This window comes from Podarcis muralis, chromosome 6, assembly GCF_964188315.1.
Source record: "Podarcis muralis chromosome 6, rPodMur119.hap1.1, whole genome shotgun sequence".
Classification (NCBI taxonomy): Eukaryota; Metazoa; Chordata; class Lepidosauria; order Squamata; family Lacertidae; genus Podarcis; species Podarcis muralis.
Window position 1 is genome coordinate 43,718,868 of NC_135660.1, and position 26,895 is coordinate 43,745,762.

General features: G+C 47.6%; 1 protein-coding gene across 1 annotated transcript; it reads left to right on the forward strand.

Moving 5' to 3' along the window:
- On the forward strand, window positions 1-26,148 carry PDZD7 (PDZ domain containing 7). The gene is made up of 15 exons (XM_028730462.2): window positions 1-193; window positions 2,027-2,167; window positions 3,390-3,564; window positions 6,683-6,859; window positions 8,891-9,038; window positions 10,434-10,494; window positions 11,672-12,142; window positions 13,025-13,210; window positions 15,359-15,516; window positions 17,551-17,642; window positions 17,884-17,975; window positions 19,003-19,074; window positions 20,302-20,892; window positions 21,844-21,944; window positions 25,479-26,148. Exons 1-15 carry the CDS (start codon window positions 1-3, stop codon window positions 25,623-25,625), a joined length of 2,805 nt encoding a protein of 934 aa, XP_028586295.2. The 3' UTR covers window positions 25,626-26,148.
- Window positions 26,149-26,895: the final 747 nt, after the last annotated feature.

The window sequence follows — 26,895 nt, forward strand, 5'->3', positions numbered from 1 at the left end:
ATGGCATACACTCCTGATTCATTCCAGAGCGAAATCATTTACCCGACTCACTCCCGGGGCTCCAGCAGTGACATCAGCACTGCCAATCGCCTCCTGCTGAGCAGGCAGAACCGGCTCCTGAATGGGAACCTTCGGGACTACCGCACCTCGTCCCCCATGGGAAGAGTTATCCTCATCAATACACCCCTTGAAGGTACCGTTGGGGATGAAGGTGGGAGGTGGTACTGTGCAAAGGACGTCATTTCTACCTACATAGCCAAGCCAGATCCTGGCTGGAGGGAGGGAGGGAGGTGGGGTCATCCTTTTGCAAAGGAGTAGAGCCATAGCCAAATGGTGCTGTTTGTTCCTTTCCTTGCAAGATCAGTTGCAGATTTATGAGGAAGTTGCTGTGACCCAGGAGAGCCAATTAGCACGCACACCTCATTGCCCTGCAATTTTATATACATTCCAGTATTAGTAAATAAGCCAATTATGTGATTAGGAAGTATCACAGTAATTAGAAACATGCATTTGTAATATGCATAATTCCAGGAAGTAAATGTTACCTCATGTTATATAGGATGGGTTGTTTTCGGCAATTATTTGGTGCAAAGAAATGAGGTATTAGAGGCAGAGGTAAGAGGACATGGAGCAGTGGCAGACCTTGGGGTCTCAAAATTCAGCACCCCATGCCTCTTGCCTTCCATACTACATTATAGTTGCAGTGCCCCTATGGCACGCCAAGTGCAACTGAACCAGTCGGGCTCCCCTAAATTAGCCTCTACATTGAGGGAGAGAGATAAAATTGATTCAGGCAGCTTCCCAGAATGCTGAGCCTCAGCAAAATGGGACTTTCTACTATGCTGCCACTTTCTGATTGAGGACTAAAGAAGACACAGCATGGGAAGTCCATGAGCAGAACTGTGGATCCTTTTTTAAACAGGGTGTATTTTAAACAGACTCGAGCAGAGAGGGTGAGATACAGCTGGGTATACCTGTTCCAGGCCTCAGAGGGTTAAGCCAGCCAAATGGGGAGTGCCACTAGGCCTGCCAGACTTACACTGTTCAGGGTCTATAACTTTATTCTAAAAAGACTCCTCCATCAGGCCTCAGACAAGCTCTGCATGGGCCTGATTTTAATTGTGAATAGCAACCATAGGGATCATAGGGTGAGGAAGAGCTAATTTGGATCAGGGCCATGATGGAGATAGAGCTTAAGACTTTCTCTGGGGCTGCCCCCCTTCTTCTATTTGCCCCATGTGGCAAAACATATAGGTGTCATATAGAACATTTTACAGGCTCCTTGATATATAGAGGTCAAAATCTAGAGATTTAGAGGAGAAAAGGCTCCTGCCACCCCAACCCCAACCCCCTCCAATAGACTGATCTGTCTCCTCATTTGACCTTGCCCTGTACTGAGCCACTCCCATGGCTCCTATTAACATGTTGCAGTCATTTTATTACAGTCAATAGCCAGTGTCAAGATAAAAACACCAATTACAAAATTGAAAAGCTGAGAGCAAAATAAAATAGTATAAAATCACATCCACATAAAAAAGCAGTTCTAGTTGGGAACTCTTCTGACCTGGTGCTGGCCATGTTCCCAGGGTGTGAAGGCATTTACAGTATTGCTGCCAGATGGAGAAGAGGAGGGGGAGATGCTCGTTGCAATTCTATGTTTGCGTTCTGTGTATTGTAACCATTTATATTAGATAGGAAATCCATGTGTGCATTGACAGAGAAGATACACTTTGACAAATGCTCCCATGTCTCCCTAGGAAGTAAACTGTCAGGGATTTCATGGCTTGCCCTCCAGCCTCCCCAGATGTCATTTCTGGGTCTGGTGGACCCACAATGATAGGGAAGAGAGGCTAAAATGCAGAGTGTAGGGAGGTGTGGCATATTTCTCTTGCAATTCTTTCTACTATCACTTTCCCAGTGTTAGGGTAGAGGATCATGGGTAGCTCCTTTTGCTGGTCATTCCAGCGCAGTGAGTGTCCTTAGTGGTGCCATTTCATAATTATATCATGCTGTATCCCCATGACAGCTAACAGTGATGAGAGTGATGCCATCAATGCCATTACGGTGGAAAAAAGCACAGATGGGAAGCTGGGCTTCAGTGTGCGCGGAGGCTCGGAGCATGGCCTGGGTATCTTCGTCAGCAAGGTGGAGGAGGGCAGCAGTGCAGGTAAGCAAAATCTCTCCAACCCTCCCAGCCTTAAAAACAGATAACAAGCTGCTCGGATGTTCTGGCCATAAAACCAGGGCTTCATTCTAGTGCCTGCAACACTGGCAGAATCACCTAGACTTAAATCTTTGCCAGCAAGTGGTCTTCCAGTGCTGACCAGTTCTTCTTCAGGACCTAACCCATGTCTGGAGGTTGCAGCAAAACCCAAGCAAAGTAATTTATTTGAGACAATGTTTATTTGTCATGTTGCTAAGTAGTTCTGGAAGCACATCAGTATAGAATCCCATGACATTGCAAAATGTGAGATTCTCCGAAAGCCATGCATACAGGTCTTTAGAGCTCCAGTGAAGAATAAGTCTTTTAAACAAAGAGAGAAAATATGCTATCAAGGCTATTATTATTATTTATTACATTATTAGCCCACCTTTTCCCCAAGGAACTCAATGTGGTGTACATGGTCCTCTCCCTCCTCGGAGGGGAAAGCGCCAAAGAAGGAAATTATAAAGAAAAAGGCTGTTGTTGTTATATAAATAAACTGGGAATATAAAGGAAGGGGATAAGAGAGAAAAGCTTTTACAGGAGGAAAAAGCAAATGTCTAAGGACAAAGGAGGAGAGATGAAAGAAACTTGTAGTTGTGAGAGAGGGGCAGAAATTAGGTAGAAGTTGAATGTGAAAGGAGAGTGGGAGAAGAAATTACAGAAGATGGGTAAAAATACTTTTAGGGTCATGTGGGAATGGGGAGGGGAAAATATTTTTTTAAGTGTTTTCCGCTTGGAGCCCCTGAATCAGCAAATCCTGCCGGAAATGAGGAGGCCCTCACAATATCTCCATGGCAAATTATGTACTTAGCATGAGGAAAACTGACCTGTTGAACTCCTTGCCACAAGAACAACGCTGTGGCAGAGTTTAACCATTTCCAAAGATAGATTGGATATCAGTGGGAAACGATGTCAGTAAATGCCAGCTGTTTGTTCCAAACTCTGCTTCCTGAACCACCATTTTGTGACTGAGGTAGGCCTCAGTAGTTTTCAGCTGTTTCAACTGGGAGTAGAAAATTTGAGAAACCTTGCCTTACTCTAAAATGTGCGTGCTACATACTTTTATATTTTGTCATTTTAGTAATACTGTAAAAAAAAAAATTTAAAACAAAAGAAAACCAGGAAAGAGAAACCCTCTCTAATCCTTAGCCCAAGTTGAGTTACCTGTATTTAATACCAACAGAACAGGCTGGGCTGTGTGTTGGAGATAAAATCACAGAGGTGAATAGTGTGAGCTTGGAGAACATTACAATGGGAAGCGCAGTCAAAGTCCTGACGGGGAACAACCGGCTGCGGATGGTCGTGAGACGCATGGGCAAAGTGCCAGGGATAAAGTTCTCCAAAGAAAAGACCACATGGTAAGCGGAACTGCCTGCTATGGTGACACCCTATTGTCAGCAGGCCCTTGGGTAACCAAAAATCACAATGTGTTGTTTGTAAGGGCCGAGGCAAGTGTGCTGGGCTCAGCGGAGCAGAGAAGGTGCGATCGGGTTTCGTGAGAAGCAAGGAGATGCTATCGGGATGAACTCTGACCAGGGCACAGGAGAGGGATGGGTCAAGGTGACCTGGGGTTACTGGGCTAAATGCTCCCCTCTGACTTAGGGCACTTCCAGACTACTGCTGTTTCAAGGTGGGGTTCGATCACATACAGTTGCACTGCTTGGGTTGTGTTTACACCATACCTTTTAAAGCACGTTCAAAACACGCCACCACCTTCACCGAAGAATCCTGGGAACTGTAGTCTACCCCTCCCAGCACCCTTAGCAAACTACAGCTCTCAGAATTCTTGCAGGGAGGGCAAGGTGCTCTAATTGCGTTTTAAAGGTGTGTTGTGCAGCCAGGCTGTAGTTGACTAGGATGTCATGCAAGGATCCCTCAAAACAGGGTTGCCATATTTCAAAAAGTATAATTCATGACACCCGCAAACGTTTTTTTAAGGAAGACCCCAAAGTTGTAGAGCTTTTTTAGGAAACCACCAAACTACTTTGGGGGGGGGAACCTACCCCTAAAATAGTGATTTTAAGCTTTTGGAGCTGTTTCCGCTGTTTTTTCCATCGCATTGTCATACATCTGGGTTTTGCCTGACATTTTGCCGATTTGGCAAAATCCCTCCCCCCCCCCCCACGCCATTTTTACACCTGAAAACCAGGACGTGTCAGGAATTTTCCTGACATATGGCAAGCCTACCTCAAAAGATCAGAGTTTTTGTATTAAGGAAAGTAACAGGGAAATGCACTGGAAAATGGGGGCTAACTCCTGCTTTTAGGTAACATCGCCAAAGCTCCCTGCAGACAAATTGGCATGAATAAACAGGCCATTAAAACACATGGGGAAATGAGGCTGGGCACGGGCTTTGTGCATAATATGTAGATAGGAAATGAATAGTGATGAGCAGAGGGCTGGGAAATCATCTGCTAATGTGAAAGAGGAAAAGAGAAGAGGATCAAGGGGACATGCATGGGACTCTGTTAGCAGCAGGGCTGGATTAAAGCCTTTAGAGCCCCGAAGCACTGAAAAGATTTCAGTGCCCCCATATGCAATTCAAAATCAAACAATGCTAAACTGTGAAACAACATGTTATTTCTGGAAATGACACAAGACATGTTGAAATTAAAATAGCTTCTTTCTAAGTTTTCTGACTGCAAAACTCTGGATAAATTCATCAAAACTGACTCGATGAAGCACATTCGCTTCCATAAGCAGTAGGGAAATGGAATCAATACCTATTTTTCTCTCTCTCTGAGGGCTTTTTATTCATTTCAGCTGAGGAAAAGCATTATTCACAGCATTCATAACCCGATCTCTACATTTGGAAGTACATATTGTATTCAGTCTTTCATTTCTGTGAAACATCCACGACTGAATTTCATGTTTTCTGTGTCATTAAACTTCGTGACATATAACAGTAGAACTGCTGTAGTTGCCCACAAAAGGTTCACGTTTAAGTCCTGAGGGTATGAGTCCACTAGCTTTTGGGAATCTTGTAAATATCATACACCAGATAAGTCTGTATTATTTAGAAAATTTAATCCACTTGATACTTCTTCACATACATTTCACTTCTCTTCATATTAGCTTCAGGTGTATCAGTTATATCACAGTAAGTAGATACGTGAAATTTGTCTCTAAGATTCAGGTGCTGTTTCTGATGCGCTGGTACATTTGCTTGTTTTTTCCTGATTTGCTTGCAGGACTGGGCTACTTTGTAGTTAATTTCAGGCAAGGTATCTTCTAATATGCCCTCAGATCTTTTGAAATCATTCCTCAAAGTGTGCAACTGGTCTGCTAATGATTGACAGGTCTGCACAGGTTTTCAAATCCTTCTTAGTGGTAGCCCCAGTGATTTTGGAAATGTTTTCCCAGGGAGGTTTGGCTGGTGCCAAACTTTTGTACAAGCTTTGGCACACTCTTCTAATCTGGTTTATAGGGGGGGGGGGGCTTTCTGACTGCTTTTGTTTGAGGTTATATTTGTTGGTGATTATCATATTATTGCGCCACAAACTAGGCCCAAAATACAGGACCCGTGCTCCTTCACACTCCCTCCTTTATAGCTGCTTTTAACCATTTCTCCTTGTTTTCTATATTTTTAAGTTATGTATGATATACTGTACCTTTTAACTACTAGCTTTTATTCCTTACCTGTTTTAAGTCTTACGTGTTCAGTTTATCCATATGTTTTATCTTATGCTGGCCTGTGGGTCCCATTGCAATTCTAAGAGAACGAGGGAGGTGTTCATGTTGCGTTCTGGCACCTATTTTTCTAGAAAAATAGCACTGGATATAAGTTTCCTAAAATACAATACATCACCCCCAGATCCAGCATGGAGAGGTTCTCTTCTGAAACCAGAAATGTCCAGGCTCAAGCCTGCTTGTCAGTCAGAAACACACTTATGGAAAAGATATGGGTGGGACATGGTTGCATAAAGCAGAGGAAGTGAGTGGACATGCTCAAAGTCCCTGTTAAAAGCATGTTCTGGAGACATGTTCTGGTGTGCTGGATGTCAGCTCTAATAAGAGGTGGGCCATATGTTAGTGTGGCTGGAGCCACCCCACATTGCTTTCATTCTCTTTCTGTCTCACACATGGACACATTAATTCTCCTCTCTCTCCCCCTCTCCCCCCTTACTCAGCCCCACTCCCCCCACATGGCAATTACCCCTAAGAGGAAAAAGCTCCCATCTGCATCCATGGAAGCTTTCCTCTAAGCCTAATTGCCAAATGGGGAGAGCCATTTTTCTAAGGGTGGTAGCTGGGGTAGGTAGAAGAAGAGCGAACCCTGTTCCTTGGGTCTATTCCTAAGTCTCAGTTACAGTTGTTCAACTTCCAGATTGCAATTCTGGTTACGTTCTGCCCACCACCTATGGGCTTATTGATTTTCCAAGTTCCATTCAAAGATATTTCAGCTGTTCGTGGGGAAAGACCTGTGTAGAACTCCCAGAGTCCAGAATACTGGGTGAATTCTTTATCTCACCACAGGGTTGATGTGGTGAACAAGCGCCTGATTGTGGAGAGGAGTGGCTCAACTCCATCAGACACGAGCTCTGAGATTGGGAGGCGGAGGATCATTCACCTGTATACCACCTCTGATGACTACTGCTTGGGTTTCAACATCCGTGGGGGGAAAGAGTATGGCCTTGGCATCTACGTCTCCAAGTAAGTCTTGAGGCTTGTCCACACTTCCACTTGAAAGCATGAGTCTGAGCGGTTTTCTGCTCACCCCACTCAGTTCTCAGGGAAAACCCACTCTTTAGTGCTCAGTCAGAGCAAACAGAGAAAAATCCTGAATTGCCTTTGTTCTGATTGAGCACTAAAGAGCTGTTTGACACTGGAGCTTGCCACTTTTAACTGTTTTGGAATCTTGATACCACCTTGGCTGAGTACCCACCATACATTTAAAGCACATTGCTTCCCCCAAAGAATCCTAAGAACTGTAATTTATTCCTAACTGAGCTACAACTCCCAGTACCCTGAACAATATACAATTTCCAGGATTTTTTGGAAGAAGACATGTGCTTTAAATGGATGGTTTGAATGCTGCCTAAGATTAGGTTTACTATCCCTGCATAATACTTAGGAACCATTTCTATTAAGAAGCTCCAGCCATAATGATACGATACGATTCTTTGTAGAAATACAGTGGTGCATTGTAGAACTTGTTTTGCTTGCTATCCTTGCTCACTCTGCAAGCTGCAGAATAAACTACCAGAGCTAGCTTAAACCTCAATTATGCATGTTTACTTGGGTGTAAATCGTATTAAACTTACTGGATCTGTTTAATAGGTGCTCTTTTTAAATGTAAAATTGGGTTAGGTATATCATGAGAAAAAGGTAGATTTCCCCCCACTCTTTTGGTACAGGGCTGTGAGTGTAATGGTTATTCAATCTTATTTGAATTTGATACCAAATATAGATCCTTCTTTCAGGTTAATTAATCTAGAGTAAAATGGCCGTATCTTGTGTCTGTAGTATTATCTTGTGTCTGTGTAGCATTTGTATGCAACTGTAGCAGCCCTCTTGCCTCTTGTATTTAGACTTTTTCAATCAAGTTTGTTCAGTCCCAAATGCATGCAGCCTCAGAGAAGCCACAGCTGATGTCACCTTCTGTAGCATGACCACATCATTAGATTTGATCCAGGTCTTTCTATGAACTGGGGACAAATAATCTTCAGCTCTGAATACGTTTACGGGGCTTATGCCAATCTTCCACAATTAGTTTAAAAGCTGGGTCATTTCAATAATTTACTGAGACATTGGTGAATTTATTAGAAGGAGTCGCTCACATCCTGGCTGTTACCTCCAAACTAATCCCCGAATTTGCAAATCTTTCCCCGGAATGTCCCCAGATTTGCAAATTTGTCCCCGGGAAACGTGGCAGCGGCAGCCTCAGCAGCCCGGAGCCAGCCTGTTAGCAGGCGGGTGGCCATTTCACAGGAGGGGCGCAAGGCGCGCGGTTTCTCTGCCGGGCAAGGTGCAAAGCCCTTCTTTCGCACCCTGTGAAACATAAATGCGCAGACTTTTTAAAATACTGGGCAATGGCACATCGCACACCCATGACTCCCTCGATCTCCTACCCCCTTCCCCCTTTGTTTTGACAGATGGGGGGAGGCTGGGGAGCCACGGGCGGGCAGCCATTGCCCAGTTTTTTAAAAACTCTGCGCACTTATGTTTCTCAGGGTGTGAAAGAAGGGCTTTGCACCTTTATACAATATGCATGTGTGCTTGGGCCCAGGGTCTTTTGCCTCACCATCCCCACTACTGACTCCCTGTTGCTACTCAGCTTCCAAAAAAAAAAAAGTCTCCCCGGATTCATTGAAAAAGATCTGGTAACCATAATCTAAAGAAAAGGTAAAAAAGGCTCTTCTGTTTTCAGAATCCATTCTTAACACCTCAATCTCCTTTGAGAGCCATGAGGGAAAGTGCCTTAGAGGGACATGCCTTCCAGTTATGCTAGGAGGAACCAGAGTTGTTGCACCACCCTTATTGTCATAGAATCCTGGGACTGGAGAGTTGGAAAGACCCAAAGGGTCATTAGGCCCAACCCTCTGACAGCCTCCCCCTCTCTGTTGACCAAGAACATGTTCAAGTTCCCCTTGTCCTGTTCACTTGACGTGGAATGCCTTATATACCTGCCCAAAGCCTCACTGTTCCCATTCAAGAATAATCCTAATGTCGTATTGTTCCCAGAGTGGATCCCGGCGGGCTTGCTGAGCTTCATGGGGTCAAGGTCGGCGACCAAGTCCTTGCAGCCAACGGAGTCAAGTTTGACGACATCAGCCATAGCAAGGCAGTGGAAGTGCTAAAGGGGCAGACCCACATCATGCTGACCATCAAGGTGAGGCCTGTGCCTTGCCAAGTGCTGGGCCAAGATTGGGATAGGAAGGGGTGTTACTCTATGGGAAGATGACCCAGTGGTCCCATTACTATGGGAGGTTAGGGCCATGAGTAAAGGTACTGTAAAGGTAAAGGGACCCCTGACCATTAGGTCCAGTCGTGACCGACTCTGGGGTTGCGGCGCTCATCTCGCTTTATTGGCCGAGGGAGCCGGCGTACAGCTTCCGGGTCATGTGGCCAGCATGACTAAGCCGCTTCTGGCGAACCAGAGCAGCGCACGGAAACGCCATTTACCTTCCCACCGGAGTAGTACCTATTTATCTACTTGCACTTTAATGTGCTTTCGAACTGCTAGGTTGGCAGGAGCTGGGACAGAGCAACGGGAGCTCACCCCGTTGCGGGGATTTGAACCGCCGACCTTCTGATCAACAAGTCCTAGGCTCTGTGGTTTAATCCACAGCACCACCCACGTCCCTAGGGCCATGAGACAAGGCACCAATATTCTGATTGCTGGGTGTTGTCAGAGTTCTCACCAGCTCCCATAGTCACCTTCCTACAGGTGTAATCTCTTTCTCTACCTAGCCAGACATAAGATACATCCTTTCTATGGCTGAGCAGAGAGCGTGACACCCTGGCCTAGGAAAATGGCACTTTATAAATAAGTAGGCTACAAAGGGCCAGGGAGCAAAGACTACTATTTTGATAAAGGGCTGATCCACACTTTTGCTTGACCCTTATTTTTGATCATATTGTGTACTGATTAATTCCCCAGGGTTTGAGAGCTTTTCTCGTTGTTCTGCAGCTGTCCCTAGCAAAAATCCGATCTGACCCACTGAACTGAAGCTCAGTTAAGCAAAATCTCTCTTCGGATTTTCCGCACATCTAATGAGATCTGATTCAGTGGGTGAGATTTTTACAAGACACGGCTACAAAAAAAGGAGGAAAGCTCTTGAATCAGGGCGAATTAACTGGTATAAAATACAATCAAAATACCGGTCAAGTGGAAAAAAAGTAAAAAATACGGGTCAAGCGAAAGTGTTAATGAGCCCTTAGGAAGTGGTAGCTGCTAGAGGTGGAAAGCAGAAGCCCTCTATTTCTGCTCAATGTGCCCTGAAAAAGAGACCATGCCCTCTAAGAAGTTGCTTGCCAAAGCAGCAGCACTGAACTCTCTTTCTTGCTGCCTTCCGTGACGCCCAAGACGCTGTGGGACCCAGACTCTTGAGACTTAGCAGATTCAGTTTCAGCTGGGAAGGGACCTGGCAGTGGGGGATGCATTATTTATCAAAGTGTCTCTCCGCCTGGGATCGGGTTAGCCTCTGAAGACACCGCTCAGTGCTGGGCAGGCAGCAAATGATCCCATGACGTGTTGTATCTCTCTTCTGTGCTTTCCATCTAGGAGACGGGGAGGTTCCCTGCATACAAGGAAATGGTGGCTGAGTATTGCTGGCTCAACAGATGTAAGACACAAATGCACATGTTCTGTCTACGTTAATATGCTGGATGTTGCTTTGCTAAGGATGAGTAAGGAGTGCCAGAGCATCCTGCAAGCAAATTGCTTTCCCTCCTTGCATTTCAGAAAACAATCCTTCTTCCTCCCTCACCCTTGTGTTTGGGCTGTTTGCAAAGAATGCAGTGTCATCAAAAGACAAAACATGCAGAAAGAATAGCCCAGGAGTGGGTGCTGTGTTGCACAGACCATTGTTGGTGGAGCTCAAATTCTCTCCTCCCAGTTGGGATTTTCACCCTTAAGGACATGCTTGTAAAAGCATAGATCTATGAGTCTGTTGCACGAAGAAAGAAAACAGCAGTTCAGAGGAGCATAGGAAGCTGCTTAATACTGAGTCGGTACAGTGGTACCTTGGTTCTCAAACTTGATCTGTTCCAGAAGTCCGTTCCAAAACCAAAGCGTTCCAAAAGCAAGGCGTGCTTTCCCATAGAAAGTAATGCAAAATGGATTAATCCATTCCAGACTTTTAAAAATAACTCCTAAAACAGCAGTTTAACATGAATTTTACTGTCTAATGAGACCACTGATCCATAAAATGAAAGCAATAAACAATGTACTGCAGTCACACAATCTATCAATCAGTAGCTGAACTGGATTACACATGGTCACAAAAACAAAAAAGAGCTGCAAAAACAAAAACGCAAAAATAAATAGCAAAAACAGACAGAGCTCAGTGTAACACTCAAAACGAAAGTGTGGCACTCAAATCGGAGCATGTTCGGCTTCTGAAAACAGTTTGCAAACCAGAACACTTCCTGGTTTGCAGTGTTTGGGTTCCAAGTTGTTTGAGTACCAAGGCATTTGAGAACCAAGGTACCACTGTCCACCTAACTCAGTATCAGGTGGGTATCCATGGCACACTCATAATCTCATTCCACGCAGCAATAATAATATCAGTGCTTGAACTATCTGGCACAACAATTGGGGTTGTTGTTTTTCCGCAGATACAAAGTTGTAGCACATTCCTTGCTGTGGAAATGCAATATTCCCACAACAAAAGCAATGCAAGTCATTTGGCCTGTGTGCAATAATGGGTAGCTTCTGTGCATTTATTGTACTAACATAGATTGTCAAAAGAGGAAAGACTCCTATAATGCTCATTTCTCTCTCTCTCTCTCTCCACACAGTGACCAATGGCCAGTTGCAGGAGCTGTCCCAGACCTCGGAATCCAGCTCCTCTGCGTCATCCTACTCCTCAGGGACCCCCTTCAGCTCCATGAATGGCCTGTTCATGGCCCCGATCCCCAGCTCAGCAGCACAAAGTTGCATGGTGGATGTTGGCATCTCTGCTGAACTGCCAGTCCAGAGACACACCTTGGAGAGAGCAGAGACCGCCATGCAGACTGATCCGCTGTCGGACGGTGCCTCCTATTCGGGGAGCCTGGTGATGGAGACCCGACGGGTTGTGGAGCCCTTAAAGATCCTGAAAGACACTGCCATCCGCACCGAGAGCCTCAAAGAGTCCTTCCGCTTGAAGAAGCACCGGCCCTTTGCCAGCAGAGAGACAACAGACCCCTCCCCTAAAACTGCCCTCCTTCTGGCACTCAGCCGTCCACGACAGCCCATCAAGAGATCGCAGAGCTATCTGACCATTTATGGTAGGTGCCATGGGATCGTTATTCTTACCATTCTTACCATGGTTGATGGAAACTGCAACAGGATTCCAGGCACTGCATTCCAGTCACCCTCCCCATGTCCCGTTTCCCCCTGGAAGCATTCCACGCACAGTGAGCATGCTCAGTCTTTATTGGGCTGCTGGGGTGATGGGGGAACCTTTCTGTTTTGACTACATAAATACTGAGAGAATTGAGATTGCTGCTGCTGTTATCATCATTATCATTATAGCAATAATGTAGTGTAAATCAGGAGGGTTTACATTTCCCTCCCCCCCCCTTCATTCTACATTAATGCAACATTATTTTGATGTCAAATATTAAATGTGGACCCAGGAAATAATTTTATGGAGGAAGAAGGAGAGAGGGATTAAGCAAAGAGAAGAGGATTGGCCAAATTCATGGAAGATAAGTCTATCAATGGCTACTAGCCATGGTTGTGTTCTACCTCCACTGTCAGAGACATTACACCTCTGAATATCAGCTGCTGGGAATCGCAGGTGAGCAGAGTGCTATTGCGCTCCTGTCCAGCTTGCAGCCTATTCACAGGGATTTGATTGACCACTTCTCTACTAGGGAGTTCTGAAAATGTACCTTATTGCTAAACAGTCCTGGTCCTTAATATGTAAGCAGAGAGGAGAAAATCCCATGGCACATCTGAAAGACACTGGTCTGTGCATTTTGTTCCATCATGCAGAAGGTTTCTGGCCCACATTTAACAGGCAGAGTCAGAAAGTTACATAATCAGATACCTTTCCTTCTCCTTCTTAAAATGGTACCCACAATACACTGTCAATGGGGCTGGAGTGGGGAAGGATCAGATTTTGGGTTATCCCACTGCTATGACTTTTTGGATTCTTGCCCCAGAGGAGAAACGCCAGAGGAAAAAAGAGAAGCCGGTCTCCTCGGAGAAGAAGGCCACGCTCCAGCGCTCCAAAACCCTCATGAACCTGTTCTTTAAAAGCACCCGGACAGGGAAGCCAAGCTCAGCAGCTGGGTCACCAGAGACACAGAGGCGGTCCAAATCCCCAGCGCGGTCTGATGGCGAGAAAGGTAACAAAAAGATGTTCTGTTTCTAGCATCCTCCAGAGAGCACAGCACTCTGGCTCTTGAATCTGGTCCTGCTTCATTGTAAACTTGCGCATGGCAGCAAGGTCCACTGAGATTTTTGGTGGGGGGAAGAGAACCTTTCACTACAAGGCTTTCCCCCTTTATTGGGCAGGGACAGAAACAGGGAGAATAATAGATTGTCAAGTGTGTGAGCGTTTCCCCTCACAGAGGTAAAATTCCCAGTGACCCTTAACAAACTACAATGCTCAGAAAGGGCAAGAGTGTGTTTTGAATGTGCTTTAAAGCTTATAGTGTGTACACAGCCTGAATGTGATTGCCAGCCAGCAGGCAGCAGAACCAATCACCATTCCTATTTATATCAACAGCTGAGCTGGAGAATTTCTGTTCCTTTCTAGGCTGTCCATTTCTCTCCGCAAACCATGACCAAAAGAGAAGTCCCCAGGATTTGGCCTAGCCAAGATTAGGGGCCTATTTTACCAGATGGACATAGACTGGGTTGTTGGTTCATTTACTACAGCACTGAGAAACAGCATCTTCCATTCTGTCCTAAGGGCTTTCATCCCTTCTACTGGTTGCGAGGTTCTTGCCCCAAGCAACAAGGGAGCACAATGGAAGTGCATTTGCCAAATGCTGATGCTTTGATCTGAAGCAGCTAGAGCAGGAGTCTGTCTACAGGCAGGAAGGTGGCCAGAGTCCGTCTGTGGGGCACAAAAATCCTCTGGAGGTCACATTTGGCAGAACAAGTTGTCATAACCCTTGCTTCAGCATTTCATCACTAAACTGGTAGTGTCAGGAAAAGTTTCTGGGAAACATGGGGAAATGTGGCACAGAGAATTGTACTGTATACTGGCCTGTCTCCCTATGTCAGAGGGGAGGAGCCTCAGACCCAGGAGCCAAATGTGGCCCCTTCTCCAGATCTCTGGTCCTCCGAAACTCTGCTCAGGCCCTGCTCCACGCTCTTGTCTAGTTATTTTACCTGGCTGGCCTGGGTCTCTGAAGTGCAATAATACACTTTGGCCACACCCACCACTGGTATGTGGGCTCTGGAAGTTTTGACCATGAGGGAATATGGTCTTCTTCAGGCATCTTTTCTGTGATTAATTGTGCTCATGATGCTATTGGGGCAGTCATACACCCTTCTGCTTTTGCTGCTGTTTGCACTTGCAAAGGTCCAAGGCGTGCATACTGCTTTGTGCAGTCAGTGCACATTCTGTAACTTGCTGCTGAAATCCTGTAACTTTTCACACCACAAATGTTTGGAGTGGGGGGCATCACTTCACTCGTGTTGCACTAGACACAAATGTGCCCCTCCATATGGTAAGAATGCACTAACATTGGGGAAACATTGCAGAACAGCTAAGAAAGCAGAAAGATGTGTGGATGGTCTGGTATAAACCCATCACTAATGCACAATTATTCCACCATGACTGTTTGAAGAACACACACATAAAACAATCCGTAGGTGGTATAGACAGCATTGTCTGCACTGGGACAACAGACTGTCAGACTTGCACAAATTGTGGGGGGAAAACACTTCTCCAAAAGGCAGAATGGCAGTACAGTTTTCCTTTTCTCCCTTTTCATCAGACAGAGCAGAGACCAGTCCAAAATGGCCACCGCTTCCCTCCAAATTACCCTTCTCCACTACAGATTCCAAACTATTTGTCTTTGCTCTCTCTTCCCATCTCGCCCTCTTGCCTGCAGTTAGCGTCGTACAGAAGATTGTCACCCGAACTCTGAGACGGGGTAACTGAGCAGGAAGGCATGCTGTGCCTTGGCCAACAAGCATGTAGCTTCGCGTGAGCATGCCTTTGGAAACCCGTGTGTGTGTGTGTGTGTTTTTGTGTTGATATCAATTGCCACTTCTTCACGCCTTTCCTTTCTCAGCTACGAATGTACAACACCTGAACATCCCACATCCAAATCCAGCACCCTAACCATCTTCATCTACACTGGGGTGCTTGTGGGTACAGAATAACTTGCATGTGCAATGCCAGTAGTTACCCACAGACATAAGATTTCAAGTGCATGCTTACATTTCAGGCTTGTGGTTCCAAGTGGCTAATGGCCTCGTGCTTTGTTGTTCCCGGATTATGTTTTTGCACTGACTTTCTGTGGTGCCCCTCCCAGAAAAAGGCCGCCTTTTCCCCTCCTTGGGCTCCTCTTCCCAGTACAATGGCACGGAGCGCAGCAAAGTCACCGAGAGCCACCTGCTGCTTATTGAAGACATGGCCAGGAAGCTGCTGATGGAGGATGAAGTGGCAGCTGTGCTGAGACACTGCACCCGGGTAAGGATGGTGGACAGCTGCCATGTGTGCCATGGTGCCTGAATGGGCCGACTCTCCCTTGATTGTGAAATGTCTTGCAACAACTTATGGTCTATAGTTGCCTCACTCTGCCTTCAATGACATTTGTACTTCTCTTCCGTAAGGCTGTGCTTTAAAGCATCCCATTTGTTGTGTTGCTGACAGGCTTCCCAGAAGCACCAGGCTGGTGACTACTGTGCCAAACAGGACGATTAGCAGGATGGTCCAACATGAGGCTCTTGCATTTTGTCTCACTCTGGCACATGGTTTGGCAGGCTTTGCATTCATTTAACTAAGAGCCTCTCATTTTGCTTTAAGTGTCATGGCTTCCCCACCAAAGAATCCTAAGATTTGTGATGTGTTGAAAATCTTCAAACAGTTCTTGGCTCCCTTAACAAACTAGAGTTCCCAGGACTCTTGGGGGGGGCGGGGAGAGACACGACTCTTAAAGTGGAGTAAGAGTGTTTGTGGCCACAGTTGGTTTATTTGCTTTTATTTGGAGCCTATTTTGTGCAGGCTAAGGGTGAAAATCTGGTAGGGCAAAGCAGGCATTGGTATGTCTGGCAATCCAACCTTCATTGCAGCTTTGAAGGTCTTACATACCCTCCAACGCATCAAAGGCAAAAACCGGGATGCCATCTTCCCATTTTTTCTCACCAGAGGGCAGTGGCCATTTTTGGTGCTTTGATCTTGCACTATTTTGCACTGCAATCCCCCCCCCAAAAAAAACCCAGTGCTTTTTGGGCATGGGTGCCATGCAAGATGGGAGAGGTTGCTGTGTGTAATTGCGCGAGGTCACAGCACCCAAAAAGGCCAGTGTCCGCTTGTGAGAAAAAATGTGATGTCCTGGTTTTTCTGGGACACTTGCAGGGTATGGAATGTTTGCCCTCACCAGTTTGGTCCCTCCCACTTCTCACCATTCCTGTTGGCCTTTGATGTGCCACTAGAGGGAGCTCTGAGCTAGCACATTGTTGAAACTCATTCCCAAGATTGCTTCTGGGAAGCCCAAGGAAAAGAGGGGGGCACTAATCTTCGTGCAGAGAGGGACAAATGAAACTAGGGCAGGGAGAGGATTGCTTAATAGCCTGATGCAGCAGCCACCCTGAAACGGGTTTCTTTTTGCTAAGACCGCTAAGGGCAGGATTACTTATCACTTATCAGGAATCCTATAAACTAATAAAGACTTCCACCTACAAGCATGCAATTCAGCCCTATGCATATTGAATTGTGTTCACGGGGTGGGTGGGTGTGTTACATTCTCGTGCGTCTAGGACTGCAACATTAAAATGCTTTATTAAAATGTTTAAGGATAGCATTCTGATTAAAATGGCTCAGTCTGCAGATAGGTCCACTGTCTGTATTCTCTTAGATTTTCCTGTCAAGGGTCACACTCCCTTGGGAGTAATCTGTTGGGGGCCACTTACAAACGATGGGCAGCGCTGAAACCAGCAATGGGCAGAAGCAGAGCCCAATGTGGGGTGGCTACCCATTTTCTTACGCTCTTTCTGTAACACCAGCACCACGCTGCATCTCTGATATGCCTTGTTCTCTGTCCCCCCCCCCCCCCCAGCCTGACTCTTGAAATCTGAACAGATTGCTGCTGGGGCCACACATTGCCCACCTGAAGCCAGGACCAAACAATTGATGAGGGATAGGAGTCCAGCTTTGGGTCAGGGAGGGGGAACCACCTTTGGTCTGTGGCCCAGTTTTGGCCTGCCAGGCCTCCCCATTTTCCCCAAATGAACACGTGCTTCACATCTGGTACAGCTGAAGATCCCAACAGAAAGCCGGATTGAACCCCCCAGCCATCCGTTGATGCCCAGGCGGTTCAATCCTGCTTATCCTGGGAGAGAGTTCCTTACGGAAAGCAGGATTAAACTCCCCACCCATCAACTGAGCCTAGAGCAACAAAGAGTAGTAACAGGGATCAGGGGATCTGTTGCTGCTTCAAAGTGAATAGCAAGATGGGGCTCCCATTTGATCTCTGCTGATGGTTACTTTCCCTCCAACATACAGTACATCCAAGAAAGTGGGGTGGAAGATTTGGTGAGGCCACTCCTGGCGATTCTCGACCGGCCTGAAAAGTTGCTTCTCCTCAGAGATATCAGGTAGGAACAGGAAGCAATAAACTGTGGGAGGCTGAACTGCACCCCTAAACTCAGAGGGTGGGGAGAGGGAGCACAGGAGAGAAGCGCACATCAGCCCAGCCTTGCCCAGGGTGACCATGGCTTCCTTCTGGTGCTCTTTGGTTATTTGCCATGTTCTTCCCCCAAAACAGCTGCATTGCATGAGCAGAGAGTTGAGCCACCAGACACCCATGAGTCTTCTCTCCCACTTTTTTTTTTACAGGAGTGTGATCACCCCCACGGATCTGGGCCGTTTTGACAGTATGGTTGTGCCGGTGGAGCTCGAAGCCTATGATGCCCTGAAGAGCAGAACAGGTGGGGAAGGAGGGGGTGATGGATTGGGTGGGGGGGCTTGTCAAAGCTCTCTTTCATTTTATGGATGCTAGAAGCAGTTGGTGGAAAACATTCCTATTCAAAAGGGTTGCCACGAGGAAAGGATCATTTCAGTCTATTTATTTGTCCTGAAAAGAAAGCAAATGGGGTGATATGGGGAGAGCTCAGCTGAATCAACATTTCTTGCAAACCATCTGAATAGTTATTCCAAATGACTGTTGATTTTTCTGCTCAGTTCTTCTTGGCACCAAGAGACAAAATCATGGGTGAAGCCAGGATTTATATTGCAGGGAGGTGCAGGCTTCATGTTAGGGGGCAGAAACTTAGTTAAGTATTTTTATTGATCTGCTTGATTTAGGGGAGGCAGCTGCCCCCCTACCCTCTTTACCCATGGGCAAAGTGGATGTCGTGCCATTCATGCAACTAGCAATTGCCCCGTGCAATGTGAGAAAAGTGGCAGTGGACCCTTTGACTATCTAGGGGCCCCAGCAAGTCCCTTGGCTTGCCAGTCTCCACTGCCAGTTGTGCCTTCAACCTATCCTAGGTGCCAGCAACTGAGCCTGGAGTTGCGTAAAGCAGGGAAGGGAAACATGTGGTCCTCCAAGATGGGGCTGGGCTCCAACTCCCAAGATCCCAGATCCTTGGACAGGGTGGCTGAGGCTGATGGAACGTGGAGTCCAGCAATATCTGGAAGGCCTCAGGTTCCCCCATCCTTAATGCAAAGTATGAGGGAGTTTCTGAACTTGTACAAAGCACATCCTCCTTCATCACAGAGTGTGAGCTTAGCTTTGTGTATGTATATATACATATATAATACTCTCATGGGAGTAGGGCGAATAAGCCTTCTGTAGAAGAAGACCTGACTTCCGAAGCCCCGGAAGCTCCTTTTTCTCTAGAAATTAACCTCTCAGGGGAAAGTAGCCAGGAAGAAGGGCTGGCCACGATTCCACTCAAGATCACTGTGCAAAAGAAAATGAAGCTCAATTTGTCCACCTTTCCCTCTTCACAGTGAGGTCACCTGCTCTCCGCCCAGCACAGCAGGAAACACCTCCCAAGAGACATCTCATCACCCCAGTGCCTGGTGAGTCTCCAGCCTTCATCCTTGGGGTCACACACACACCGTGCTTAAATGTAGCCCCCCAAAATATTGTACTTAGGAATCGATGTGGAAGGGAAAGACTTTAAGTTTGAGTTTGGGAGTGAGTTATAACACAGATGGCATGAATGTGCGCATTTCATTTCATTTGCAAGAGATGTTCTAGTTGCAGTGTTGGGGTTTCTGCAAAATGTGGGGTGTGTTTGGCCAAGGAGAGTGTCGGGCCCAAATATCTGGCACCTCTGGTTCAGTTAACTCAGGCAGCAGGGCTGGTGAATATCTTCTGTGAGCCTCTGCTCATAGGGAGAGACGGTGCTCTGCAAAGAGGGGGACCATTGGACTGACTTGCTTTAAGCCAGCTCCTTACCTAGGAACCAAGAATGGCACATAGGTATTATGGCATGGGTAGGCAAACTAAGGCCTGGGGGCCAGTTCCGGCCCAATCGCCTTCTCAATCCGGCCCGCGGACAGTCTGGGAATCAACGTTTTTACATGAGTAGAATGTGCCCTTTTATTTAAAATGCATCTCTGGGTTATTTGTGGGGCATAGAAATTTGTTCACCCCCCCCCTCCAAAATATAGTCCGGCCCCCCACAAGATCTGAGGGACAATGGACCGGCCCCCTGTTGAAAAAGCTTGTTGACCCCTGTATTATGGGTAACCAATGGGAAGGGCCATATTTGTGATTCCTGCTAACAAACCCACACAACTCCAAAAAATCTCAGCCGAGGAAGCGCAGTCGAGACAATTAACCGTTTCTTTCATATTCAATATTGCGACATTAAGTCAAAATGTTATGTTTTGAACAAGGTTGAAGTTGGTTGCCATTTCACAAATCCTTATCCGCATGGAAGTTCCAGTGCAACCAAGGAACTGGGAAGTATTAGCCAACTTCAACCACACATTTCCAGTCCTTTCCACAAGTTAGGGACAGAGGAAGCTGCCTAAAACCCAGACCATAGGTGTAGAAACAGCTTGGTATTGACTGGAAGCAGTTCTCACGGGTGTCAGGCAGGGAACATTCCTAGCCAGGGACTGAACCTGAGACCTGCATGCAGAGCAAATGCTCTCCCATGGAGCTACGGTTCCTTCCACGTTCACTTCAGGCATTCAGATACCAGACCCATCTCACCAAGTTGCTTTCCCTTTTTCCGAGGATTGCTAGGACAGGGCTGCTCGGGTGATGGTCACATCCTGTGATTCTGGTTTCAGATTTCCGGGGCAGCTTCCTCCTGAAGCCAGTGACCAGCGAGGAGAAAGGAGGGGAGGCGGAGGAAGCAGCAGCAGCGCTGAAGGATAGGATGAAAGGCCTGCAGCTCTCGTCCAGCCCTAGACGGACTCACCCCCGAGGCTATACCCCTCTTCCCGACGTGCCAGTGGATGCCTACGCCTCCCACAGCATCTCCGCCTCAACTGCTGGGGGCAGTGGGCAGCCCCACTGGTTCCTAAGCAAGCCCACAAAAATGTCAGCGAGCCCCACGCGAGCAGCACCCCCTCGGGAAGAGGCGGGGCAACCCCAAGAGCAAGGGGACGGGCGGCCTGGCCGAGGGAGGCCTCGCACGCCCAAGTCAAGCCATGGCAAAGCCACAGTCTGGGGGCCACATGGGGAAGTCCAGCCTGCCAAGGACACCCTGTACTCTGCGGTCAACAGGCCCCGAAGAGGTAGGCCCCAGCTGAAGCAGCTCTTCAAGGACGCCCCGGCCGCTGACCAAGAGGGCCTGCTCCAAAATGGCCCCAGTGATGTCCTGGAGGAGGAATATGAGCTGCTGACGGTCAACCTGTCCAAGAGCAAACAGTCTCTGGGTAAGTTAAAGGCACCGCTGACAGCCCTGGAAATGGAAGCAAAGGTCCCAGCCCTTCCCCCTGGGTGATTTGCGTACAGCTAAGGAAACAGCTCTCAACTCTGACTATTACAAGGTGAGGAATCTCAGACTACCGAAAGGAATAGATCTGAGATTTCAGGCTTCAATTCATTGGAAGGTATCAAAGGGAGGGGGGTCACATATGGATAGCCCTTCCTGTCACCTCCAGCAAAGTCGATAGCAGCTACAGACTTCCTTCAGTCTGGGAGGAGCGTCGCAATGGTTTGCCACCCAGGTTGCTTGTGTTCCCCTGTATTGGCTTGGATTGTACTTCCCATTTCCCTAGAACAGGAGAAGGGAGATTGGACTCGACTCCCATCAGCCCCGGCCAGTGTGGCCAATGGTGGAGGACAGGAGCTGTAGTTCAGTAACATCTGGAAGGCTGAAGGACCTCTCCTTCTCCTGCCCAAGGATGACAAGGGAAAGTTCAGAAACCTCTCTGGTTTTTCAGCAGGACTACCCTGCTTTGGAGGACTGGTAAACAAGGTGGTGAACACCCATTTAGAATTAGGTCTCATCCACACCATACCTTTAAAGCACTATTGTGCCACTTTTAACAGTCATGGAGAAGTCCAATTGCTGTGAGGAAAGAGAAACGAGTCTTTTGTTCCAGCAGCAAAATCTTTTGGCTTGGTCCTGCTACCTCACAAGGCCAGGACACCAAATTGGAAGACCATGTGCTTAAGGAGTCTGCAGGCCTATTGTTTGCCAAATTGCCAGCAAGTGAAGCATGTGTGCCACTCTCTGGCACCACCTGCTGTTCCAGGCTGTTGGCACACCTGGTGCTCCTGTTCTCCAGACAGGGAGGATGGTATTGGCAGTGGATTGTATTGGCTCAGCCACTTTTCCAACTTACTCCCGAGTGCTCACAGAGAACTACTTTGTTTTCCAGGGATCAGTATTTCCGGTGGGATAGAGTCCAAATTGCAGCCAATGGTGAAGATTGAAAAGATTTTTCCGGGGGGAGCAGCATCCCTGAGTGGAGAACTGGAGGTAAGCAGAGCAGCAAAGCAAGGCTGGCTTTCAGCAGCACCAGCTCCATACAGAGGCCAGGTACCCCCCACCCACAAACCTTGTTTCTCTACTTAGCAGCTGAGTATTACGATCTGCCCATGACCCACTCGTACACTCAGAGCAAAGCACTACTCAGTCTGGTCTGGGCCAGCCTATCTCAACCTTGGGTCCCCAGCTGTTATTGGACTACAACTCCCACCATCCCAAGCTAGCAGGAACAGTGGCCAGGGATGGTGGAAGTTGTAGTCCAACATCTGGGGGCCCAAGGTGGAGAAAGTCTGGTCTAGGAAGCCAATGTAGTGTGTGCTCTCCATGTAACTGGACTATAACTCCCATCAGCCCAAGTCACCATGGTTAGGGATGGTGTGAGGTCAACAGGATCTGGAGTGCAGCACATGGGCTGTCCCTAGTGTAGCTGATCTTTGCATAGCCATTATATATTTCTTCTCAGCTTGCCCACAGCAACATACACAGCTTCTGCAGCATGCAGCAAACAACACTTACTCTGTGCACTTTCAGTAGGATTTGTGCAGTTGCTTCAGCAGCTCTGTTGGGAGCCAGTATTTGCACACCCAGCTCCTCCCCCCCCCCCCCATAAACCACCAGCAGAGGAGGACAGCACTCTCCCTCCTATCCCCCATACTAGCAGGGAAACAACTTGGCCAAGGTCACCCAGGGGAGTCTGTCATAGAGCAGGCAGCAATCTCTCTCCTTCCCTAATCCCTATACTCTCGCTTTGCTGTCTCTACAGTCTGTTCTTCCTCTCTCCTCCTCCCATCAAAGCAGCCTGTCCCTCTGCACCACTGTTCATGCAGCTTTAATCCTATGCAAGCTTACTCAAAAGTAACTCCTCCCGAGTGCTAGGGAGCTTAATCCCCAAAGATGAACAGGACTGTAGCTTCTGTGTGGAATTGCGACACATAGAACCTACTAAATTTATTCCTCTGTTCCTATTGCTATGAATTAATAAATTGCTTTCAATGCAAGCACACTTTTACTGTACAACTGAAAAAGACTGCATGGAGGAATCTATTGCAGCTTGTAGGATCTTGATGAAACCATTGTAATCTAAAAAGCATGGTGCATAAGTGGGACTAATGTGGAAGGAGTAAAAAAAGAGAGACAGAGAGATTTCAGCCAGTCAAATCCATATACAGGAAGGTAATATAACAATCCTACAAGTGTGCCATATCATATCCCTTTGCCAGGGAGGGAGACCTTCATCGGCAAAGCCTGGATCTATTTATTCATTAATCAATGACGTTTTTATCCCACTTTTTTGTCCCAGTATGAGGACACACTGGGTTATGCTAGCAAAAACAGGATTTCCCCGTAATTACTAGGGTTCAAGGCATCTCTACAAAACAGACCCACCTTATTCCAGAGTATTTGCATCTCAGAGTCCATCACCACAGGACTGGTATGGGATCACTAGATCACAAGCAGGGGAATCCCAAGTGAGCCACACTGATCCCTGTGTTTGCGAAAGAGTGATCAAAGCTTTCTAAGAAGCCACCAACTCATGTTGAGCAAGCCAATCTCGTGGCTCCCAAACAAGAGAGTGTGCCGTGGTGGCCATACCAGGAAACTGACCCCCACCCCACCCACTTACATTGCCCCTTCCATGGCAAAGGGGTTGCGCCTCCCATCTGACATCCCCACAGCCCAACCTCCCTGCGCGGTTTCACCCTTTTAAGACATCCGCCCCCTCCCCACCAAGTAAGCGCTCATTGTGCTTTGTCCTATAATGAGGCCGAGGGCCCCAGCGGCAGGCATACACACCCCATTGTGCCATTCAGGGTTCCCCACGGTTCAGGGCGCTGTGCGGCATTTCACAAGGCCTGCGTAATGAGGCCGGGCGCTGACAAAGAACCATTGTGGGCCTTGGCCCGCCCGCCCGCCCACCAGGCAACTTTTCATCTGTCCCCGGGAGCAGCTGTAATTAGATTTCCCCCTCGGTGGCCTCTTCGCTGAGAGGATGGCAGGCCCAGATTGCCAGGTGGCTCTGGAGGGGGGAAGCCTAATGGTCCCCCAGGTTGCTGTGGTGGGGAGAAACGGTCAATGGCTGGCTAGAGGCACAGGTGACACTCCTCTGCGATATTTATGGAGGGCTGCTGGTGGTGGAGGGTGTTGACCTAAGGCTTGCCAGTTTCTTCAAAGCTCCCTTCTCTGCTGCCAGACCACCTCCCTGCCAAGCCCAGAGACAGGAGTCTCTCTCTCTCTCTCTCTCTCCAGCTTAGCTTTTGCATTACTGCTATACACAGGGATCCAGCTATTCTGTTAACTCAGGATGCAATATCCAGCTTGGCATTGTTGCTTGACACGTAACTGAACTATGGGACTCTCTCCAACAGGAGGCTGTGATGGCCACCAGTTGGGATGGCTTTTAAAGACAAGTCAACAAAACCAATGACTACTAGCCATAGTCAGAGGCAGTTGTGGTTCTCAACACAAGTTGCTGGGAATTGCAGAAGGGGCGTGCTCTTGCCCTTGGGTCCTCCTTGCCACTTTCCTACAGACACCTGCCTGGCTATTGTGAGAACAGGGTGATGGGCTAGATGATCCAGCAGACTGTTCTTATGTTCTTGTGGCATTGCTGGGCATCTGCTAAGGTCCACATCTCAACAGCAGACCCGCTGCCAATCACTGGAGGCTCCTGGACATACTGTTCCTCCTCCTTGTTGTTACTTCCTGTTTTCCTCCCCTCTTCAACCTTCTGAGCAGTGCAAAGAGCAAGAGCAGTCACTTCTGCACACCTTGCAATGGGCAAGCTGCAGTGCCCACTGAAGGCAATGGGAGAGGCAAGTTATTGGGCAGCAACAACTGCAGTGAGAAAGAGGTCTCGTTCAGGGGAGGGAACTCACAGAGGGCATCAAATCCAAGGAACCAGCACTGAAGAATATGTGCAGCATTCCCTGCCTGGTGATCACTAGATGTTTGGGATTACACCTACCAAGATGGCCAAAGGTCAGGGATGATGGAAGTTGTATTCCACAACATCTGGAGGACACCATGTTGGCTGCTCCTGTTTTAGACTGTAATATCCATCAGCCCCAGTCAGCATGCTAGCTGGGGCTGACGGGTGTAGCCCAAAACATCTGGATGGTTAAGGAAGGCTGATATACAGAGTACCAAGGGGCATAGCAAAGATGGAGCTGCTTACACAAGTGAGACACAAGAAAGGTAGGTCAGCTGAGGGGCTTGTTCCGTGCAGCATCACCATAGCTAAGACAGCTTGGTTCCCGTGTATAGTTGGTGACTCTAGCTCTGAAGTGCAGCTGCCCCTACCATACTTCTGCTCTAAGGAAGAGCTCCCTGGCAGATTTCAGACAGGGGTCTTTCCCAGCCCTACCTGAAGATGCCCAGGGTTGAACCTGGGACTTTCTGCATGGGAGGCAGATGCTCTGTCACTGAGCTACAGTTCTTCCTCTTGAGCTACATCTCTTCCCCGATATAATACATATAGGAATACTGGGCCTCCTTTTCTAACTCCTTTGGGGTTTTTTTTGCTAGGCGGGCCAAGAGCTGGTTGCAGTGGAAGGGGAGAGTTTGCAGAACGTGACCCACCAGCGAGCTGTGGACATCATCCGCCAGGCCTATCGCAACAAAGCCAAGGAGCCCATGGAGATTGTGGTGAAGGTGCCGAAGAGAGCCAGGTAATGCCGTGGACAAAGCGACACGTCCTGAAGAACGTGGCCAGCCCAGGCCTTCGAAGTGGCTGCAAGCCCCCACTGTCAGCAAAGGACCTGTTTATGATGGCTGCCTATTGCTCAGAAAGGTAGTGGTACCGCTGAAGCAAACTACTGGCTGGGTGAGTAAGAAGGGAAGCCACTTAGCAAGCAGGGGGCTTAAGGGAACATGTCAAGCTTCCCGTTTCCAGAGGAGGAGCAGGGAAGCGCAGGTGCACCTATCATAGGACCAGCCTCGACAGGAATCAGGTGTTCTGTTTCCAAAATCCACCAAGAAGATGCTTTCATGAGCAGCTGTAAGTGGGACAGCTGCAACCAAGACTAGTTGCTTTGCAACAAACTTCTTGCTGTAGTGAGCAGGCATCAGAGTTGTTTTTGGCATATGGAACTTTGTACAGCTCTCATTCGAGTGGAGGTTTTCAGATAGCAAGATGTAGGGCTGGCACCTTTAAACCAGCCTGGCCACTTTTTGGACACTTGGCTAGTTCAGATTGAGCACTGAACATCCGTCTGCAAGTGAATTGTGGATTTTCTTCTCTCCTTTTAGAGAGACAACCGTCCAAGAGTCCACAAGATCATTTGTGCAGGAAACAGGGCTTAATATATTCACCCAATACTTTATTCCATTGAAACTCAAATGCTAAATCCATAGAGAAATAACAGGCAGGAGTCCCAGTAGGAGACGTATAGCAAAGCAAGCTGGTGGTCACTGTTTCCATCTAGCCTCAGAGCCGCTCTGCAATGGCCATGATGTTGCAAGCCAGCAAAAAAGAAGATCCTCTTCTCTGAACTCCACGTGGGGAGGACCTACAGAGGCTCTCTAGCCTGTAATCCTAATGTCTGTTTCAAAGCATCCCCCAGCTATTGCCTAATAGGGAAGATCTGCTAAAGGAAAGGGATAGATCCATCCTCTTCTTATCCCTGAGCTGAAGTTGCTATTTTGGATCAGAGAGTGTCCATTTCCCAGGTGGATACATTCCCTATGGGGCATTTTTAAAAAGATGCTGCCACAAATGTTTTGCAAGCCACTGAGTGAAGGTGGCCATTGTGAACCAAGGTGCATTTGGACCCAGTTTTTATACAGCAACAAGAGGAAGGGTGTGCAAGTGCAAGACCACCAGCCCACCCACCTCTGCTTCTCATCCATCATCAGAACCACTCTACCCTATCTTCATCCTTCCATGCTCCACTACCCTCACCCATCAAACCACCAGGTGGCTTTTCTTAAAAAACACAGAAGT

Bases quoted from the DNA above. Each gene is read 5' to 3' on its own strand.
- PDZD7 (XM_028730462.2), top strand. From the start codon at position 1: ATGGCATACACTCCTGATTCATTCCAGAGCGAAATCATTTACCCGACT. The intron at 10,495-11,671 runs GTAAGACACAAA...CTCTCCACACAG, and splicing joins GTATTGCTGGCTCAACAGAT to TGACCAATGGCCAGTTGCAG. The intron at 15,517-17,550 runs GTAAGGATGGTG...TCCAACATACAG, and splicing joins TGCTGAGACACTGCACCCGG to TACATCCAAGAAAGTGGGGT.